Source organism: Numida meleagris, chromosome 4 (genome assembly GCF_002078875.1).
Source record: "Numida meleagris isolate 19003 breed g44 Domestic line chromosome 4, NumMel1.0, whole genome shotgun sequence".
NCBI classification, from domain to species: domain Eukaryota; kingdom Metazoa; phylum Chordata; class Aves; order Galliformes; family Numididae; genus Numida; species Numida meleagris.
In genome coordinates this window covers 91,195,747-91,216,059 of record NC_034412.1, presented here as the reverse complement: position 1 = coordinate 91,216,059, position 20,313 = coordinate 91,195,747, and the positions used below count along the sequence as shown (strand labels likewise).

Below are 20,313 nucleotides of genomic sequence, written 5' to 3'. Positions count from 1 at the left end.
TCCAGTGCTTTGAAAAGTAGGGTTAAAAGCACCTGTTTATCAGAGTAACTTTATTTATTATTCTCTGTGAAACTCTAAATGCACATGGGTGGACTTATTTCTTAACAACGATTCATTAAGAACAAAAGTCTTGCACATTGAGATCTACTGGTCTTTTGTGAATAAATATTTGTGACTCTATTAAAATCCAAGAGCTTATCTGATAGGATTCAGAAACACAGTAATGATAGAGGTTTTGTGCAGTGGGCATCACCACTATGGTTCATCCGGTGTACGTGTCATGGTTTGGGATTGAAGGGACCTTAAAACCCACTCAGTTCCAGCCCCCTGCCATGGGCTGGCTGCCCTCCACTGGTTCAGGCTGCCCAGGACCCCATCCAACCCGGCCTTGAGCACCTCCAGGGATGGAGCACCCACAGCTCTCTAGGCAGCCCATGCCAGAGCCTCCTCTGTTCCCATTCCAACAGGTCTGCGTACTTCTTGTGTTAGGGTTCCCCAGGACCCATGTCCAAGCTCTGTTTGCCACTGGCCAGAATGAGAAGGCTTTGATACAAGTCTTGAATGACCCCCGAGCTTGCACCTCTAGGACTGTGGTAATGCTCACAGACTATCGCTAGTGTACAGTGCTCTAAAGAAAATCTGCTTTGCTGGATAGTTCTTATTGCTAAAGCAATTTGCAGCGAGATACACTAATTCAGCACTGACTTCTTGGACTCAAACCCTTTAAGCATTTCTGCTAACTTCTGGAAATTATGAAATAACGTGAAAAGTCAGATTGCCCCAGTAGCCTATGTGCTGTTGAGCAATTACAAGTAGAATGAACAGTGATACTTTTACTGGTAGACATAAAATGTAATTTGCCTGGACCACATATTTTAATCTGTAGTCATATAGACTTGAATTTATGCTCAAATCATGGAGCAAAGTGGAGGAATTGTGTGCGCGCGTCCCTATAAATAGAACTCTTTTGTGTTTCTTTCAGGGAGAGCTCAAGCACAGTTCTGAAATCTGGCATTTTGACAACATTTATTTACTTTTACTTTTCATCCTATACTGGATAATGTAAAAGGGTGGAAAAGAAAGAGGAACTTTTAAAAAGTCCTTCCATATAGGATGCATTGTTTGATTATTCAATTTCTGTTGCTGGTACTGAAGAAATTATTCTTGTGCACTCAGTGTTTGGCTGCTTAGAATATCCCCAAATTTCATTTTGGATGACTGAAGAATGTTTTGTGTTGTGGTTGAATAAAAAATGTACTTGCTTAAGGTTGCCCCTTTAGCTGGGCTCTGTGGTGATAAATATTCTGATTCCCTAACCTGAAATCTTCTGCCTCTAGAAAAATATTTAGTTGGCTTTGAGTAGGTGCACATGAGATATTGGCATGGTGGAATAATTTGCAAGATCTTCCAGTGAGGGTATTAGCATATAAATAGCAGATGCAATGACGACCATCACAGCTGAGTACATTTAATTTTTAGTTTATAAGATAGAATGGGTTTTTAAATGCATAGCCATCAAGCCTGCTGAAAGACAAATGAAGTTTAGAGTTCACTTGTCTGAGGATGCCTTACATCATTTTTTTTAGAAAAAAAAAAAGGGGGGAAACAGACACGCATAAAACTGAACAAAAGTGATTTCGTGGGTGAAAAGTAATTGAGATTGCAAACCAAGTTAATTAGACCATGCCAAATTTATTTAATGGTCCCAGCTGTAGTTTGCAAGTGGTGTTTTAGTAAGTAGATAGGACTTCTTCGTGTGCTATCTTTTCTTTTTCTAAAATAATTAGTGAACACTGAACATCTACTTCTATAAGCTGATTGCATTGTATTTCAGTCATTTTATTGCTTAATTTAATTATGATTGCAGAGGCTCGGAGTTTTTAAATCCTCTGAACAAAAAGTAACAATCAATTTGTATAAAACTGGGAAGAGGACCAAAGGCTTTCCCTTGCATCTTTCAATGTGGTATATGGTGGATGAAGATTTTTTTGTTGTTTTAATTAACTTGTTTATATATCATTGCAGGGGAGTTGGACTAGCTGGCCCTCAGAGGTGCCTTTCAACTCTAAGGATTCTATGATTCTATTTATTTAGATTTATTACTAGTTGGGATGACGGAGGAAGACATTTAACTGGATCTCTGGTTGCGCTGAGCTACACCAACCACTGGGCTCTTGGAATGGTGACTCCAAAGTAGAAGAGAGGATTGCATTTCTGTTGGCATAACCCTGAAAACAGATATGGTGTTTTTTTTTTTTATTTTTCAAGTGGAGATCAGGAAGGAAACATCTGTTGATTTTCAAGTTTTTCAATGAGTTAGGGAACAAATGGCTTGATTGTGCTTGTCTTGCTGGAGAAGTCACCACTATTTTAAGTTTTTAATGGAAATTAGGAGAATTGAGGAGACATACTGATTACTATGAAAATAATGTATGGGTATTCTCTGTGTTCCATTTTTTGTTTGTTTTGCTATATTCTCATCTTCAGCCCCAAAATCTGCGAAGTGCCCCAGCTAAATCCTGTTTCCTTGCACAGTAAGATGTTTACTCAGGAATACTACTGCTTTGTCACTGTGGGTGCAGAGCAGTTGAGTTGAAAATCTTTCCATCAGACTTGGTGAGCAGTAGAGGTGCATGCAGCGTCCCATGTCTGGGCATCTATTTGGTCTTCCTTCAGCTGACTGTCTTGTAGCACTAGAGAGAAAGCATTAGTTCACACTTCTCTCTTCCAAGTCTGCCAAACTACATTAGGGACTTCCCTTGCGTCACCTGATAATTGGAATGGATTTGAGAACAGATTTTTTTTTCCCACATTCCTTCTCAGGTTATTGAGAAACAACTAGTTGCATGACTGCTTGGAGCTGTTTAATTCTGTGCACTACAAGATAAGCTTTGCCTTCTAGTATTTATCACTTGAGCTTATACTTTACTCCTCTTCCACTACAGAACATTAGAAATGGTGTAGTATTTGTTATTTTACCAATCTTGTTTTTCACATTTGTGAGTGCCTAACCATTCATTCCTGAAGGATTGTCATTTACTAATTCTGCCACAAAAGGCATTGTCTTAACTATCTGTTTTAATGGTTGTCAACTGCCTGAAAAGCTTACCTGTAGTGGAAAAGTGGATAACAAGTGGATGAACTTTCATACGGCATCGGTGGAGTTTGCTATGGTACTTTGTTCGTAGTTGAAAAGTGGAATTGGAGGGGGGGAAAAAAAGACACTTTTCTAACTAATACTGTTGCCCACAAACTCTCCACCTTTCTGTGGAAAGGGAATGGAACGAAACAGCATCAGTAGGATGGCTCTGATGAAGTACTGCTGGAGTGACATAAATTGAGATGGCACACAGTGGCAGTGGCTAGTTCCTTCTTGAATTTCCACTGGTGATGACTTTGATATTTGAGAGCAAAAAGATAAATAAGTTGTCTTGTTAAAAGTGTTATCAAAATAAGGATTTTATGTCTGTTTGAATTTAAAAAAGGGGGCTTAATTCCTGATAGTTAGCTAAGCAGTTATTTTTTTTTTCCAGGAAATCTAAATTTAATAGGAGACCCCAGTGAAATTCAAGGGTGTGAACAATAAGCATAATATTTTATGAAAATGACCCCCATATTTAAAATCTGGCATTATATGTTATGCATTGTAGCACCAAGTCCACATCTACCTTTTAGAAAATTAAAACACATAAATTCTGTTTAGTGTTTGATATGCACTGCACTAGCTGAAAGCCATAATGCCCCTAAAACCTTGGGTTGCTTTTCACCTTTCATAAATTCCTGGGTAGATTCTATACAAAAAATAATTTTCAGCTCCGTGGCTCATTGTTATTCAAACTTGATTGATCGTCGTCATTTACTCAGTGAGGAAGTTAAGTGCTCCTGTCATTTCTGCGGAGTATAATTGGGACGTTTCACAGGTCAGCGGCAGTGACAGGTTTCCCTTTTGATTAGTGTTAGACTGATAACAAAAATTACAGTTTCCTATGATTAATGTTTTCCATAGTACTTGAATGCACAGTTCATGGATTATACCTAAACAAAGTGAATTTGCATCTGATTATGCCTTCTCTCCGTCAGGCTGTTCACGTGCTTTAAAGTTTGAGACCGTGCAGGTAATACAGGAAAGTTGCTTCCAATGCAGTTTTCAACTTGAGTTAGCAAGGCATGCTATATTTTAGTGTATTTACAGAGATCTTTGCCCTTCCAATGGCACGTGGAAAAAGTAAGAGGAAATTTCAGCTACAGATGGAACTCTTGTGGATTCTTTCTGGTCCTCTCAGGCTGTCATGCACACAAGTCCTTGTATTACACCTGCTGATACCTTAGGTCTGTTAAGTTAAATGCTCCGTCTGAACTGAGTTTTCTTTAGCTAGTTTGTCATCATTTCTCAGTTCCTTATACTTGTTGCTGCTTAGGCGTATACAGAATACTAAGTAAAAGCTAGAGAATTGTAAAACAGGGAAAATAATATAACATGAAAGTTATTCTGCTTTTATGCTATGGAACAAAGCTGTAGGCTAAAGTCATCCATAGCAAGTTTGGGCTTGGTTTGATCTTTATTCCTAGTTAACTGAGAAGTGGAACCCGAGTATGGAAAATTAAATATTGCCATGCTTCTAACTGGAGAAATAGGAATGGGTGTTATTGCCAAATTTCATTAAATTACCCCTTGGAAATAACAAGGGGGTAACAACACAAGTAGAATTTTAAAATCAAAATACGAACAAACTTATCTTCAGCCTCTAGCCCTCTGCTGTTGTGCAGAATACAAAACTTCATATTGTTTTCCTTTATGAATACCATCAGGAAGATTTTCTAAAAGTTGCAGTTTAACACAGTTGTGCTTTTTTCTCATGTAGTGCCTTTGCAAGTTTTAGTGGTAGATTATTTGACCCTCTTTTTACATTAGAATTCTATTTTGATTTCTGCTGGAGATCAGATTCAGCACACGTCTGTCTTGGCCACACCAGGTAGGGCCTGAACTGCATTTTTCCTTTAGATGAGGAAAAGTGATTGCAGTGGGATTCGAAGTAAACTAGGATATGGAATCCTCCAGCATAGCCCAGCAAGACTCTGTCTGCCAATGGGAGGTAGTGATAATGGGGCTGGAGAGCCTGTGTTGTGGGTGCTGCTTGTCTTTGGCTGTGGCAGGCTCCTTTTGAACGTGGTTATGCTGGGACTTTGTTTTAAAATAAAGACTGTTTAGGTATTCTCTGGTAAGGATGGAGTGGTCTAGTAAATGTACTCTGTTCTTCAAGAGAGTAAATCTGTTTTCTTTTTGTCTTTTTTTTTTCTATCTGGAACTGCAGCCTTCTTAGATCAAAGTCATTTTTTAAAAGAAAGGAAAGAATCATACATTCACCTTGTGCCATCCTTTCATTAGAAGTGTGTACTAATATCATTTAATTTTGCTTATTAGAAATGACTTTCAATCCAGCTTGCAAGTAATTGTGTTCAAGAAACATTTAGATATAGTGTTGAGAGATATGGTTTAGTGGGGTTATTGGTGGTAGGTGGATGGTTGGACTGGATGATCTTGTAGGTCTTTTCCAACCTAGCTAATTCTATGATTCTATGATTCTAATACTGAATGAGTGCTGATTTTTTTTTAAATTTATTTTTAATTTTAAACTATGTTCAATAAATCAAATTGGTTTCTATTTTTTTTTGATTTGGCGTATATGTATGATGTAAAGGAACTCAGCTGTAACACACGATTAGAGTAGTGAATTAAATTGGGAAAATTCTGCTGCAGGCAAAACCTGCAGTATCCTCCTGTGTGTGTTCAATGAGTAGTTGATATGAATATCAACAGAAGTCAGGTGCAGAAGGAGAAGCAAAAACACAGCTGAAAATAGTAAAAATGGTGCAATTCCTTATCTATTGCATTGGCTTGTTGCAGTGAAGTTGAAAAAAGTATGATAGCTGTGTGGAGAGGTTGCTTTTTGTCAATACTCTCTTATTGCATCCTCAGCTTATGAAAGTGTATGGCAAGCATACAGTAATATGCAAATTGTGGTGGTGTTTAGATGTAGGTGACTCCTGAGGTGGACAAAGGAAACAGCATAAACCTTCAGCACTGATGCCTTGTAGAGTAGACAACACTTGATATTTCGTATGTAGTTCTGATAATACAGACTATGTTTGAGGTCCCACAGATTCTTGCACCTTTCATGTACAGTAGAAGAAATAAGTCATTTTCAGCTGTGAAACAAGCTTAGAACAAAATTTAGAGGCTTGCTTGGCCATATACAGTTAGTAGCTGGCTGAAATGAAGTGGAGGAAGCCACATATGTGCATTAATTGATCTGGTTAATTGGTAGAAACTCCATTTTTATATTTCAACTTGTCATGGGTGTTCAAAAGCTTTTTTTTTTTGGTCTTGTACATATGAATTTGTACTGTCAGTGGTGTTAGTGCTGCTGCAAAGCAACCCAGTGAAACACTAGCCTACAGACGTAGTTGCATGTTCTGACTTTGGTCAATATTAACCCACCGGTCAATTAGATTCCTGTCTCATTTGCCTGCTCTGTTTATTAACCCTTCAACTTTGTGATGCTACGTAACATGCCACAGACTATTTGTGGGCAGCTGAGTGAGTAAAATCAAGCAAAAGAGAAGAGATTAGGCTTTAATTTGCTCATTAAGTGAGAACCTTGTTATTTTAGGGTTTTTTTGTTTTATTTTATAATTTCACACTTTCTCAGGCTTCACTAACTGCATCTGTTGAAATGGATAAAAGAGCCTTTAAAGAAGCCCTTAGGATAAAGTATGGCTTTGAAGATAAAATGTTAAGCAAAGTTCTAATCTTAAATGAAGATTAAATACATAATTAGGGAAATACTTTTGCTGTAGGGAGCCTCAGTAAGGCTATCATGATGTCTGAAATATTTGCAGTGTAAAGGGAAATGAGAAGCTGTCTTCACGTTTAAAAACATAATAATAATCTCTGTAGATGAAAGCCTCAGATGATGATGACGATGATGAAGATGAGTTTGTGGAGGTCCCCGAGAAGGAAGGTTATGAGCCCCACATTCCAGACCACCTGCGTAAGGAATATGGTGAGTTTGCCCAGCTGTGAAAGGCTTTATCCTTGCATGTTACTGCTGCCCTAAAGTAAATAAACAGCCATTATGAAGTAATAAAGTGATCAGTGGTGTGGGTAATCTCTCTGGCTGCTATGAGGAAGTCGTTACATCGAAAGGGGAGCAGCAATTGGCTCTAGATAAACAAATACTTTCTAGGAGCAAGAGCAACTGAGGCTAGAAGCTTATTTCATTCCGTTGTGTCCCGCTGTAGTTTAGAGCCAGAAGCAGCACTGTGTATGCCTGTGCATGCCCTAAGCACAGGGAATGAAGAGATTGCAAAGTAAAGGAGCCTGAATGTTAGAAATATTGGTAACAATCTGGTGAGATGGGTTAAAGTTTTGTCTCATAATAGCATTAAAGGCGGTTGGAGATGCACAGCTGCTTCCTCCCATGGAGTAGCCAACTTTCAGCTCTGAAATTTAGGCATGTTGTTGAGTGTTGCTATCACAAGACATTAAAAGGAACTCAGCCTTTCAGTGCAGAATTTTAGCCATTGAGCACATAGTAGAAGACAAAATACAATCTTGGTCTTGTCTACTTTGTTTAAATGAAGCAAGCCTTCTTTTAATGCATTCTAAAGACTTTTTAAAAAATATACATATACTTGTAATGTGTTTCTGTGAAATTGAGTGTGGAGTTACTGAGGAAAGTTAATCTCAAATAATTTAATTTCTGTGCATTTCTCCTTGTCCTTTGTATATCTAGCTGATTAAGTGTCTGCAGCTTTGCAGCTCTGCATAGTGTTTTGTATTTTAAGATTCAGAAGATTTCAGTTTGTTGTAGAGGAATGGGTAGCTGTCATCGCAATGAAGTTAAAAACCTTAGAGGTTAAAATAAGTTTCTCGCTTGTACATTTTTCCATAGGCGGTTGTGTAAGGCTGGTGCCGTGTTACCTTTTCAATCCTGTTCATGCTTATTTTTCACTTATCTGCAGTCTACATAATAAAATTGAGGCTCTGACTCTTTTCTACATGAGTCAAATGCATCTTTTTGGTGAAACAAAGGCATGTGTCTGTGTAAACCCAAGACAGTGTGTCTCAAGTGACCATTTTATTGTCTTCTGCTACCAAATTTGGTTACAGACAGCAAAAAATTTTCAGTGATGATAATCTGTAGTGGCTGGGGTCAGCTCCAGGACATCTCCTGGTGTGACATCCTGCTGGGCACTCAGTCTGCCTTAACCTGTCTGGATTTAACTTATGAGGACACCTCGGTGCCCTTGGACATAAGGCCTGTGCAGACTGCACTCCTGTCTGTTTTCCCAACCTAAGAGCTTGATTTGAAGGTAAACGTCTTAGTTTCTCCATACCTCTAAAAAGTGTGCAAAATATCTACTGTATATAGAGGGCTGAGGTTAAACTGTTGCCCCGGTGAGCAGATGGCTGTAATGTTGTTTGGTTTGACTTTTAGCATGTGTATTGCTTGACACAATCTACAGGCCTGTACTTTGTCCAACCGATAGTTGGGGAAGATGGAGCGCTGGGAAGCTGAGTGTGTTGAGATAGTGATGTGGCTGGAGAGTGGAATTGGAGCCAGGTGTATTTATTGAAAGTGATCACAGGACAGTGGTGAAGGGCTGTAGAACACACACACATAGCAACTGAGCAGCTTCTCTTCTTTCCTTCATGCTAATAAGATACAGTACTTCGAGAAGAATGTTAACGGGGTACGTTGACTATCCCAACTACTTTAGTAATGCAATAAACACTGAGTAAATTCTGACTATTGCCAACAGTGGGACTGGCAACAACAACAAGAAAAAGAATGTAATGTAAGAAAGGGCTAACAGCTTTCCAGATAGCTGTGAGAAGGGTCTGGAACTTGATTTTTGTATCCTTAACAACAGCCTGATGAGTCCTAAGATGTGAAAGTTCTATTTATTGCTTGTTAACTTCCACTGGAAGTGGAGTGTGCTCTTTTCCGGCTCTCCCTCCCCTTCTGTGTCTTTCTTGTGGACACATATTTAAAAATAAAGTGTCTTACCACCTTTTGTATCACACTAACACAATACTTAGCTGCAATTTGAGTTCTTCCTCATGGAAAAGGATGAACGAACAAGCCTACCATAACTTATTTCCAGTCACCTCCCAAGTAGCACTCCAGCAACTCCAGGATATTTTTAAAATGTATGTAAAATCTTTTAAAAAAAAATTCCCAATTTGTACTTGAACTATTGCTGATAGGAATATATTTTATGATGAAGAAGCCAATCAGAAGATGTCACCTATCTCTCATATTATGTGCTTGCAGTTATGTGGGAACTAATAGTCACAGCTGGTTGTTTTTATCAGGTGTTTGTTGAAAATAGCATTTTGGATGAAACAAATCATTCCTGGTATTTCTGAAGGCTTTCAGGTTTTCTTGCTGTCATTGAAAGTTATTCCCTAAGCTCCCAGTTCATGGAAGAGTATCCGGGCAGTTCTGTGCATGTGTTTCTTGGTCCAACTTGTCAGTTACTAGTTCAAATTCTATTTCAGGAGCCAGCATATAGTTATTGCATAAACAAAGTGACTTTTATGTAATTATTTCAGGTCTGCATGAGTAAGCTTGAGAACTATGCTAGCTCCTGAATTGATACTGCATGTATTTTCAACAAGCAAAAACACAGAAAGCATCTCATTGACCTGTTTTTTGTTGTTGTTGTTTAGGAAAGTGCATTACCAAAATACACAAGAATGTATTGATTTTAAATATAGCATATTATCATGGAGAGTTGGTTGTGTTAGGTGGCCACATATCTAATTAAATGTGGTTCTTTCTTCCCTGTGGAAATGTAGTTACTGTAGGGGTGACTTTAGATTTAACTTAATGTAATCCAGTTTTTCTGCTACGTATTGTTAGTTCATGTTTTGTTCATGAGGACTCTGAGCTAAGAAAACAGCCTTAACTGCAGCATCAAATCTTCCATGCAAAATGAATTCTCAGTGCTATGTAGAAGACATGAACAATTTGAAGCGTTTTGCTTGTGTTACTGTACCTGAACAATCCAGGAGAAGTGAACAGCTTCTTAAATTAACTTTTTCTGCCCAGTAGGAAAAAAAAAAGCTGTAAAACCCGATCATCTAAATTGATTGAAACAGCACATAGAATCATAGAATCGTTAAAACTATTGATTTAAAAAACACTTTATTCTCTTTCACTTCTCTTGGGAAAATGGAAGTATCCTACCAACAAGGTGCATTTGAAGTTCAGATACTGTTTCTGATAATATATGCATGCAGTTGTGGTTCTTGTGAGATCTGAAAAATTTGTGAAAAATAAGATATTTAGACACGGGAAGTTTTGTGTGCCAGGCACAAGTGCAATATCTTTGAGTATATGTAAGTGTATGGAGTTGAAGACAACGATCCCAAAATGGGTGGTGATATTTAATATATTAGATGAGCTGAGGATGGGTGGAGTTTGGGTGGAGAGAGAATTAAACAAGTCAATTTGAATTTCCATTTGTAAGATTAAATGTAAATTTGTTAAAAGAATTTAGGTGATTAGATAACTGAAGTATGAAGATAGAACTCATTAGGAGTGTCATGCCAAATTAGCATTACCAGACTTTTAATGACCTCCCATTTGTATAGTCCTTATTTATACTTGCACCTGATGTCTGCAACAGACAAGAGACCAGCCATCCCGTGGTACCACAGAGCCCTCTTAAATGTGTTGTACTGTTAAAGAGAAGTGGTGAACTGAAAAAGAAACAACGCTGTAAGAATAATTTTCATAGGGTTGCTCTGGTTCTCAGCACTTTGCACCGGTGTTGCTTATTTCTGTTGATGAGTAACTTCCACTTGCGTGGTTTGTATGCTAACTACTTAAAAGTTGAGGTGTTCTTTACTTCAAAGCAAGTTTTGAGGAGAGATAAAGTACTGTTAAAGTTAGGAAGAAATTTAGGAAGAAATGTTTTGCTCAGAGGGTGGTGTGGTGCTGGAACACCTCACAGAGAATGATCATTTGTTGATTTCACTGTTGCGTATTCTTCTAGTCCGTGTTTTTACTGGTACACACGCAAATTTGGAAATCAGGGGGAAAAGGCACAAACCCTGTGCTCCTAGTGTCGAGTTTACGTCTCCAACTACAGCACCTAAATGTCTCTGAAATACTGAGTGAAAGACTTGTTTTCACCACTTATTCTTTCAGGAAAATAGTTCGTTAAATTTTCCTGTCCCCAGAATTATGGTTCCTTGGTGGAAGACATATTTGCAAAACTTAGTGAAATCCATTTTGTAATGGTTTTTAAAATGATATGGCTTTGTTCAAGCGTAGGCTTCTGCAGGAGAAAGCTTGATTTTCATGGCAGTGATCATGAAGATTTAACTGCAGGTTGAGTCAATGCGAGTGAGGGAGTGCAGATGTGGGGTCGGTACAACAGCTTTTGTCACAAACACATTGCTGTGCTTCATGCAGAATGGAAGGTGAGTTTATCTGGGGAGAGGTGTTGGTCTGAAGAGCGGTCTAGCGAATGGGTGACCTGCCTCAACTGTAATGAAAATAAATGCTTTTGATGGCGTTGGAAGGGGCCTTTAAGATCATCTAGTGCCTACTCCCCTGGCAGGGACACCTCCCTCTGGATCAGGTTGCTCACAGCCCCATCCAGCCTGGCCTTGAATGCTTCCAGGAGATGGCATCCACAACCTCGCTGGGCAACCTGATCCAGTGTCTCACCACCCTCATAGTAAAGAATTTCTTCCTGATATCTAGTAGAAATCTACCATTTTCCAGTTTAAAACCACTTCCCCTTGCCCTGTCGCCCCATACCCTTATAAAAAGTCCCTCCTCAGCTTTCCTGTAGGCTCCCTTCAGGTACTGGACTGCAGTTACTGAGGTTCTGCTGACTGGTGAATCATTAAGTAGACATACTTGTGCTGGCTGCATGGGAACTAAAAATGATACTTACACTTTTCTTACTGCAATGGTTTCTCGGTTTCTCTGGGTTCTTGTTTAAGAGCCTAATGGCTTTTTAGCCTGGGTTATGCATGCCTTGGGGACCTCCTGAGGGAATTCTAACAGGTGAAGAACATGGGGAACGGTTTTGCATGGAGGAACACCTCCAGAGCAGACCACAGAGAAATAAACCCATGGGCTTCATCATGTGTGAAGCTCAGTTATTCAGGAATTGAATTTGAGACTTGGAACTATGCTGTCACCATGATTGCTTCATGCTACTTCTTGTTAGACTAAACAAGGACTTCTGGGCATTACTTGACATCTTTCTGGGAAAAATTTAAGTCGGGTTTTGTGGGGGGAAGGACAAATGGACTTATTTAGTTATCTTCAACTTTCAGTAATCTGTGAGGTTTGGGTTCCTCTTTCCCAAATTTAAAAAACGCAGTTGACTCACAATTTCATTTCTCTCCCTAGACAGGATCCTACTATTTAGAATAATATTAATATTGTAATACTTTAAAATAAATCAAACCTTCTTCTTGTATGATTGAAATAGCATGCATTGCTTTACTGTAAACATACAGATAATGGATATCAGCGAGGAAGTTAGGATCTTAGCCCTCATCTCCTATAATCAAATATGTGCTGAGCAGTCTCAATTTTTCCTAGCATATACAACATTAGGAGTATATCATTACAAGTTTACAGGTGAGTTTGCCTCATGACACTGGTATGTTTTGTATCTGTATCCAGGCAAACACATTTAGAAATATTCTATTTCTATATAGTGGCACTTAGGAGTAAAACTTTTGTAATGCAGCATTTGAAATGACGATAACTGCATGTGCATGGAAGAAGACCATTCAAAAAAAATACTTGTACATTCATGTAGAAGTATTTATTGTAGATGTTTCTTCTGATGCATCCTCATTGGTAAGCCATGCAAACCCTTCCTCACTCTCAAGTGAGTTCCTTCCGTGTAAATAAGTTTAATGGGAAATCTGACAAGACACAGGATATGTGTGATTCCTACCGAAGTTCTTAAAAACTGATGGTGATTGTACAGGTTGCAGATAATAATTCTGAGTTCCTTGCAGTATTGGTGTACTTCACATGAACTATGCAATGGACAGAGACTGCAAAACGATAAGTGAGAGGTGTGAAAGATCAGGATGTGAGGAATAGAATGGTTTTAATCTGAGTGCTTTGATTTATTCTGATTCTTGACTACGATCTTAAAACATCAATAAATAGGTTTAATTAATAAGGATTGTTGTTATAAAAAAAATAGTCTGTAATTCTGACAAGGCAAACAAAATACCATATGTTAACAAACTTTTGTAGTTTACTAATATTTGTTAACCTTTTCCTTTAATTTGTATTTCCAAAGCAGAATTCTAAAAATTTTGGATGCATGTAAATAACACACATGGATTAAAGGGCTGCTGGGGCATCTCTTTCGGCTCTTTAAAACCTCTGATTATCAGCTCCCCTTGACAACTTTTTGAAAGCAGCATCGTTTACATATCCTAGTGCACAACTGACCATGTGATAAGTTGTCTTGTGCACATGGCTTACCTGTGCTGGGAGAATGTTTGCTGGAAGCACCTCTGGCATTTGAGCATCCTCCCCAAGCAGCTGCAGACAGCAGTTTGTTTAGTGGCATTTGAGTAAGATAAAAAACACGATCTGCTACTCAGCTTTAACATTAAGGAGGAAGTTTCCAATCACAATAAATGATAAATGTTTTAATCTGTGTTATCCCTGTATAAATACTCTTTAGTTTTTGTTCATATCAGCTATTTTCCTAATTGTTTTTCTCACTTTGGAGTTCCTTTAATTAGTAATGGTACCATAAGCATCAGTTATCTGTCAGGGATTACTTACATAATTCAAAGCCCCATCCCTTATGAATAACAGCACCTTCAGAGGTAATGAAATTTTCCTACCACATCATCACCTATGTTAATTTTGTTCACACACACATTTGTGCTTGAAGAGGTACAGCAGAACTGATCTGAAACCTGAAGCTATTTGGAAGCTGTGCCGTAGATATTGTTGTAAACCGTCTGATCTGTATATCCTTGTAATGCAGGTAAGCTTTGCTAAAGTTCTGCTTGCTTAACAGGAAACCCTGTTGTGGTTCTTTAGTAAAATATATGCAGGGTTTTTCATTATGAGCACAGCGCATAAATATCATCCCCGAGCTGCTGGATTTTCCTGACAGTTTTGGAATGTGTCTGTACCAATGCATGTGATTTGTATATGGCTTGACTAAGATTCAACAAATAGGAAACAGAAATTACTGTATTTTTTTTTTTCAGGAAAGTTGAAGTCTATAATACTTGTTTATATTCCGCCTCCGTTTTTTCAATTAAGTGAATGTGAAGTAGCTAGATTTCGTCTAAATCCACACAGCTGAGGAAACCCATGCTTGCTCTTTCTCTGAATTTTCACTGAGGGGCTTTTATCTCCCCCTAATCCCACCATTTCTGTCAGGACGTAATCTCTTTCTCAAATTTACATTTTAATTACAAGGCCAGCTGAACTAGCTAAAATCAATAATGTCAGCATTCAGCAGCCTAGCTTCAGCTGAAACCCCAGCCTCTCTCTTTCCTTCTATCGATTTGTCTTGTGAATACGCTCTACTTTATTGCTTCAGGCAAATAGGTGCCATTTGGTCAATTTAAACAAAAAAGGGGATTTGAACATTTTTATGATTCTTTCTAAAAGCTGCCAGTGGAACGATTTGAAGCCAGGTACTGTACTTGTGTTGAATAAAATACACAGAACAGCAGAATTCTTAAGAGGAATTTTACTTGTAAAGCTGCACTTAATTCCATCTGCGTCTTAAAAACAAAACAACAGCAAAAAACCACCCTGACATTAGGTACCATTGAGATGGCACTGTCTGCATGGTGGCTCTTCATCTCGTTAGCAGGAACTAATTTTATAAACAGATAATAAAAAAAATATCCATGGTAGAGGTGGTGTTAGCAGTGTAGCGATGTATTTACTCTTAGCTGTTCTCCTGCTAATGGTTTAAAATAAGAAATCAATGGAAAAAATAGTTTTTCTTGTAACTCTTAAGAATTCTTGCATTGATCTTTTGAGTGTGATTTTATCTAATTGTCAACTTGTCCATTTATCTCTCTTTCTCTGTGTTGCTGAGTGCCTGTCCCTGCTGTCCCCTACTGAACAAAATCAGTGTAGTAGTGAGTGGGCAATTGTACTGCCATACATATGATAGGAAAACTGAACAGAACTAGGATTGTCTGAGAACTGCTAATGTACGTGAACATATTCTCTCTGAAGAGGGATAGAGATGTGGTGAGAGATGCACACCTGTCAGCTTTGATTTAAAGACGATTTGTAAATAGTACACTTGTGCTCTCAAAACCTTTGCTTTAAACAATTCTTTGCAGAAAGATATTCTTGTTCCTTAAAAAAAAAAAAACAAGGCATTTTAAATGCTGCATACAATCTAAGCAATTTTGCATTGCAGATACAGTCTGCCACATATTTTTTTCTGAGCTAACCTTGTTCGCACCAGTGGTTGTGTTTGCTTGTAGTGGTTTCTAGCATGAAGGGAAGTTTGCTCATCTAATTCCTGACAGTACTAGAGACAGTCTTTTGGGTTAAATCTGTCTCACTTTGATTATTTTGATACAAAGCATCCTAGAAGGGTTTTTCACACAATGCTTTTCACGCAATGACAGAAGCTGAGATGCAGTCCTCGTCCTTCCCCCTTACCAGATACATAAATTCTAGCTTATTCCCTTCAGTGAAATATTAGGTGTTGTGACAAAACACTTCTGTGGAGGTGCCATCAGCCCTCATGAATGGCAAGTCTACAGCCTAATAAATGTCACAAGATTATTTCTTTTTAGCCTAGATGTTCCTTTGCTTAGTTCTGTCCTATTCTGCTTAATTATCATCTCTCTTGTTGCTGTTCCTTCTGCTAATTTTGAGGCCATTTTCCAATGTACAGATTACTCTTTTAAATGATGATTTTTTTTTTTTTTAAGCGGTGTTCTTTAAAGCCTTGTAGGCTTTGGGAAGCAAAGTTAGGTAGCAAGGTGAGTGTGACATGTTCATTGCTTTCGTTAGAGAAGGTGATGTGAGGATGGCTGAGTAAGGAAGGAGCACTGACACAGTCATCGGTGGCATCACCAACAGTGAGAAGGCAGTGTCTGTCTGCAGCTGGCAGGCCTGCGAGGCTTTCTTTCATGGGACACTACGGGCAAGGTCCATCCCTATGTTCTGTTGTCACACTTGAGGCTTGCTGAAGAGTCTGGCCTCATGGTCTCAAGTTATGAAATATTTAATTACTGATAATTAAGTGGCGTACAGAATACGCTCAATAAGTACTTTGTTACTGCAGATATTTAAGGGAAAGGAAGCATGCAGTAGGCCTTATGTACCTCCTCTAACGTATTTTGGGATGTACACCTAGATGGTCTCTGGCAAATACCATGCTAACTTTTCCTTTTCTAGTTGTTATCTTGTGATATATTTGACGGATTAGTACAGCAAAGCAAGAATACTTATGGATACAGCTCCAGGGCTGGGGGCCTCGCTTGCTGGAAGTGGGCAGAAGGAAGAGAAAGAAGGAATGTCCCAGATCAATAGTGGCTAAAACTCGTTGGGTGAATGTAGGTTTCTTTTCCTAAGAAGGCTGAGGTATTTTGCTGAAAACTTTAGACTGTGAAACCGTGACTTTTTTTGGTTGTTTTTCATTGGGTAGATTTCATTTCAATCTCTTATGGAAGAGCTTTCTGGAAGGGAAAATGTTGTCTGTTACGGTGGTGTGAGGGACCACATCTCTCCGTTTCAGCGGCTGTTGACTGAAAAGTTCTTGTTACTGCTGCCAGCTAATAGAGTTGCTTCTCTAGCTCAGCTGGTAGCAGCATGTGCTGTTCAACTGCTTGGTCTATCTAATTGCATCATTACAGTCCATGCCGACTGGCTAATCGAGCTGTATGAAGTGATTAAGTTGCCCCACCACTGAGCTGCTGCCGCTGAACTCTGCCTGAAGCTGCCTCGCAGTGGGCTTGTTCCTCAGGTGTCACTCATGCATTTACTGTCCCTTCAGAGTACTCTGTGGCTATACTGCTGTGCTTCTTAGGTGATTTATCTTGGCGTTTTGTGTATTTTAGTATCTCTGAAAGAATAAAGTTCTTTAGATAACTCTGTTTCATGTATTTAGGGATTGAAACTGAACTGTTATTTGACGTAGTGTTAATAGCTCCTTGCTTCCACTTTGCCTTGATAGAACCTTGAGTATAGAAATGACATCTTAGCAAGCTGCTGTGACACTAGAAACCTGCAGACAGAAAGCAATGTCACAGTTTAGGTGAACATGTATTGATGACATCTCTTTTTTCCAAGACCAAGTAACATTATTCTTTGCTGTCACACGAGTTTAAAAGTTGGTTTGCTGTAGTTAGCTACTCAGTATGTTACTGTTCCAAAATAAGAAAATGTCCCAGGCAGAAATACCACTGTCTATGAGTGGGATTGATATCTAACACGAATTTAAAAGACAACCCCTTTACAAGTAACAGCATTCTGAACTGCTTTGGCTCTGCTGTGAAGCGTGGAGGGCAGGGGAAATGAACCCTCTGCTCAACATTGGTTTCTTTTTCAGGCCTTGAGCCCAAGTCACCCCCAAAAGCACCAGCAAGGAAGGCCCCTGAGGGACCAGCTCCACTCAGCTCCTGTGCTCGGCTGAGAGGGAATGAAGATGAACTTGATCCAACCTGTGCAGCTGCAACACTGAAGCTTATCAGAGACAAACTACCAAAGTTAACGCCTCCGCAGGCCAGGTTATTTTTATTCAAATTCTAAGGATTCGTAGAAACCTCTTGCTTTCTTTATTAATAAATACAAGTACATAGAAGATGGCTCAGGAGCTGGTCATGCTAAAGGTTTGGGCTGTCTTGTTTTCATTTTAAAGGTACAGTTATTTTACTTGGTTGTACATTTACCGCTTAAAATTTGGGAGTTTGTTAGTGATTGCTTTGGACTCCTAAGGAATATTTTACTAATCACTTGGTTTAGGTTTAATTTGGTGTGAGTGGCCTCGGTGTATCCTTTGGGGTGGGATAAGGGAAAAAAAAGACAATACTGCAAAGGCAATTGTAGTCCTAGATCTAAGCTAATGATAGGGCTGGTATGAAAACAGAAAAAGTTGTGGTCGTTGTTCTCTCTTGACTTTTCATTGTTTTTCTTTAGTGAGTCTGCAGCTACTGAACCAGCAGCTTTGGAAGAGCCTGACAGTAAGAGAAGAAAACTAGAAGAGGAAAGAGCTAAAGCTCCCTTCATGCCTTTTGGGTTAGATCTTCACTACTGGGGACAAGATCAGCCAAGTGCTGGGAAGATTCTCAAGTAAATGCTCTTTTTCTTTTAAGATAGATTAAACAAATACATAGATTTACTTGTACTCAGAGGTCACACAGTGGGGTGACTGCTATTTCTTTTGATAATTACTTCTCTTCTTTCCCTTGTGTTGTGGGACCCATAAACAAAGTCAGAAATTCTACCTCAAAAGGGTATTTGTTTTGAGAAGTTGTGGTACTAATTAAATATCCTTTGATGCTTCAAAGCTCATTTTTTCTGCTCTTTTCATGTTTGTGTATTATTTGCAGTATGGCAGCGCTTCAATTTAAATCGGTACCTTATTATGCAAAGTATTCTGCAAGTCCATAATAGGCAGTCCCTCTGCTGAAGGCTTCATAGTCTAAATAAATCAATCACAGGCAAGGTAGGAGAAAGACAAGGGTGGTGTCAGGGATATTTCTCCTGATTTTACGGAGTGGTAACTGAGGGAACTGATATGCTTGTTCAGTCACACAAGGAATAAGTGGCAGTTGCAGGATTTGTATTTTGATCTCTCACTTTCCATTCTTGTCTGGGAAGGTTCTGTGTTCCTTGGAGATGAAGTGCTGTTGGTCTGGGAAAAGCTCTAGCGATGCTGGGGGAGAGTAGGTTGTAGGCATGCATCAGAACTTATTTCCAGCTCTTTGGTTTTAAAGCCCATTTTTAGTACTAGTGTTTTTATATGAATGTTGGGTTGCAAGGTCTTTCCTCTGTGTATAAATTCCATTGAAGTCCTCCAGGAATTTTCTATCAGAGTGTACCATACTTCGCTTGAAAAAGGCAAAGATCATTGACTGGCTGGCTTGCAAATGAAACTTGTATATTCTCAGCAGTACTATTTTAACTTAGTTTGTTTCCTTACCAAAACAAAATAAAAACTCCAAAATCATAATGTAGACTGGAATAATGATGCTATACAAAGAAACCGTAAATGGTGCTGCAGTGCGAACCCAAGGGAAATACCATCATCATCATCTCCACCTTTGGAGACTGAGGAACACTGGTTTTCATGACAGGTTCTTTTGGCCTGCCAGTGTTTCATGTAACATTTTCTTCACTTCTTCACAGTAGCTAGGAGAATGTCCACACTGTGGGAATCAGCTTAATTTGCTAATCACCAGTGCCTTTTTAAGATAATACCTTCTCAATGGTATGTTTGCTGAGCAAAGGAACAAGAAGAAAGCTTTGCTCCTGTACTTTATATAATCAAGTGCTGACTATAATTTAAATTATAGAAAGCCAGTGAAATTTGATACATAATAGTACTTCAGCAGATACTCTAAGGTATGGTTTCTGTCTGGTTAGGTGTAATCAGCCTATAAACTGGTTAAGATTTTCAGCAAGGCTTTAAGAAGCGTTTGACTTTGATAGTGCCAAAAAGGTAGTAAGGCCTTATTTTACATTGCAAATGAGTTATTCAAGTCATAAGTGAAATCAAAAGCATATTTCACTGCCTGTCTGCCTTGTGCTGTACTGTTTTATTTTTATGCTTCTCAATAAAATAGAGGGCATACTTCTGAACCTTATGGTCTATAACTACAGATATGCCAATCTAACCAAAGATAATTCAAGTAATCCTGCACACACAATGCCATTGACCCCTGGATGTAAAACGTATTTATTGAAAAAGTAAAACAGTCATTGACCAACTCCTTTAACTTTTCTATTTTACAGAGATGCTAGAAAAAGCCACACTGACAGTAGACAACAATGGAGTGTCTCTGGGATTTGAATTTTTAAATCTGACGTGCCACGGTCTTTCCCCTTCACTTATTTAACACTACACTTACTTCACAATGGCATGTATGAGAAATTAACATTTTAAAATGTTGATAGTAAGAAGTGCTATCATCAAGATGGTTTTCCAAATTATCTTTAGCTGGTAAATGTAACCATGGGTTACTGTAACCCACAGTTTGGGCTGTACCTTTTTTCCCACTTCAGTCTCCACTTGCAACGC

At 38.7% G+C, this 20,313-nt stretch overlaps 1 protein-coding gene across 1 annotated transcript in view; it reads left to right on the top strand.

Annotated features, from left to right (window-relative positions):
• UVSSA (UV stimulated scaffold protein A) overlaps positions 1–20,313 on the top strand; it is a 51,916-nt gene that overhangs the window by 14,723 nt on the left and 16,880 nt on the right. The window contains exons 7-9 of the mRNA XM_021395326.1: positions 6,959–7,064; positions 17,623–17,800; positions 18,210–18,362. Coding sequence (XP_021251001.1) covers positions 6,959–7,064; positions 17,623–17,800; positions 18,210–18,362 — 437 coding nt within the window. The remainder of the gene's footprint in view (positions 1–6,958; positions 7,065–17,622; positions 17,801–18,209; positions 18,363–20,313) is intronic.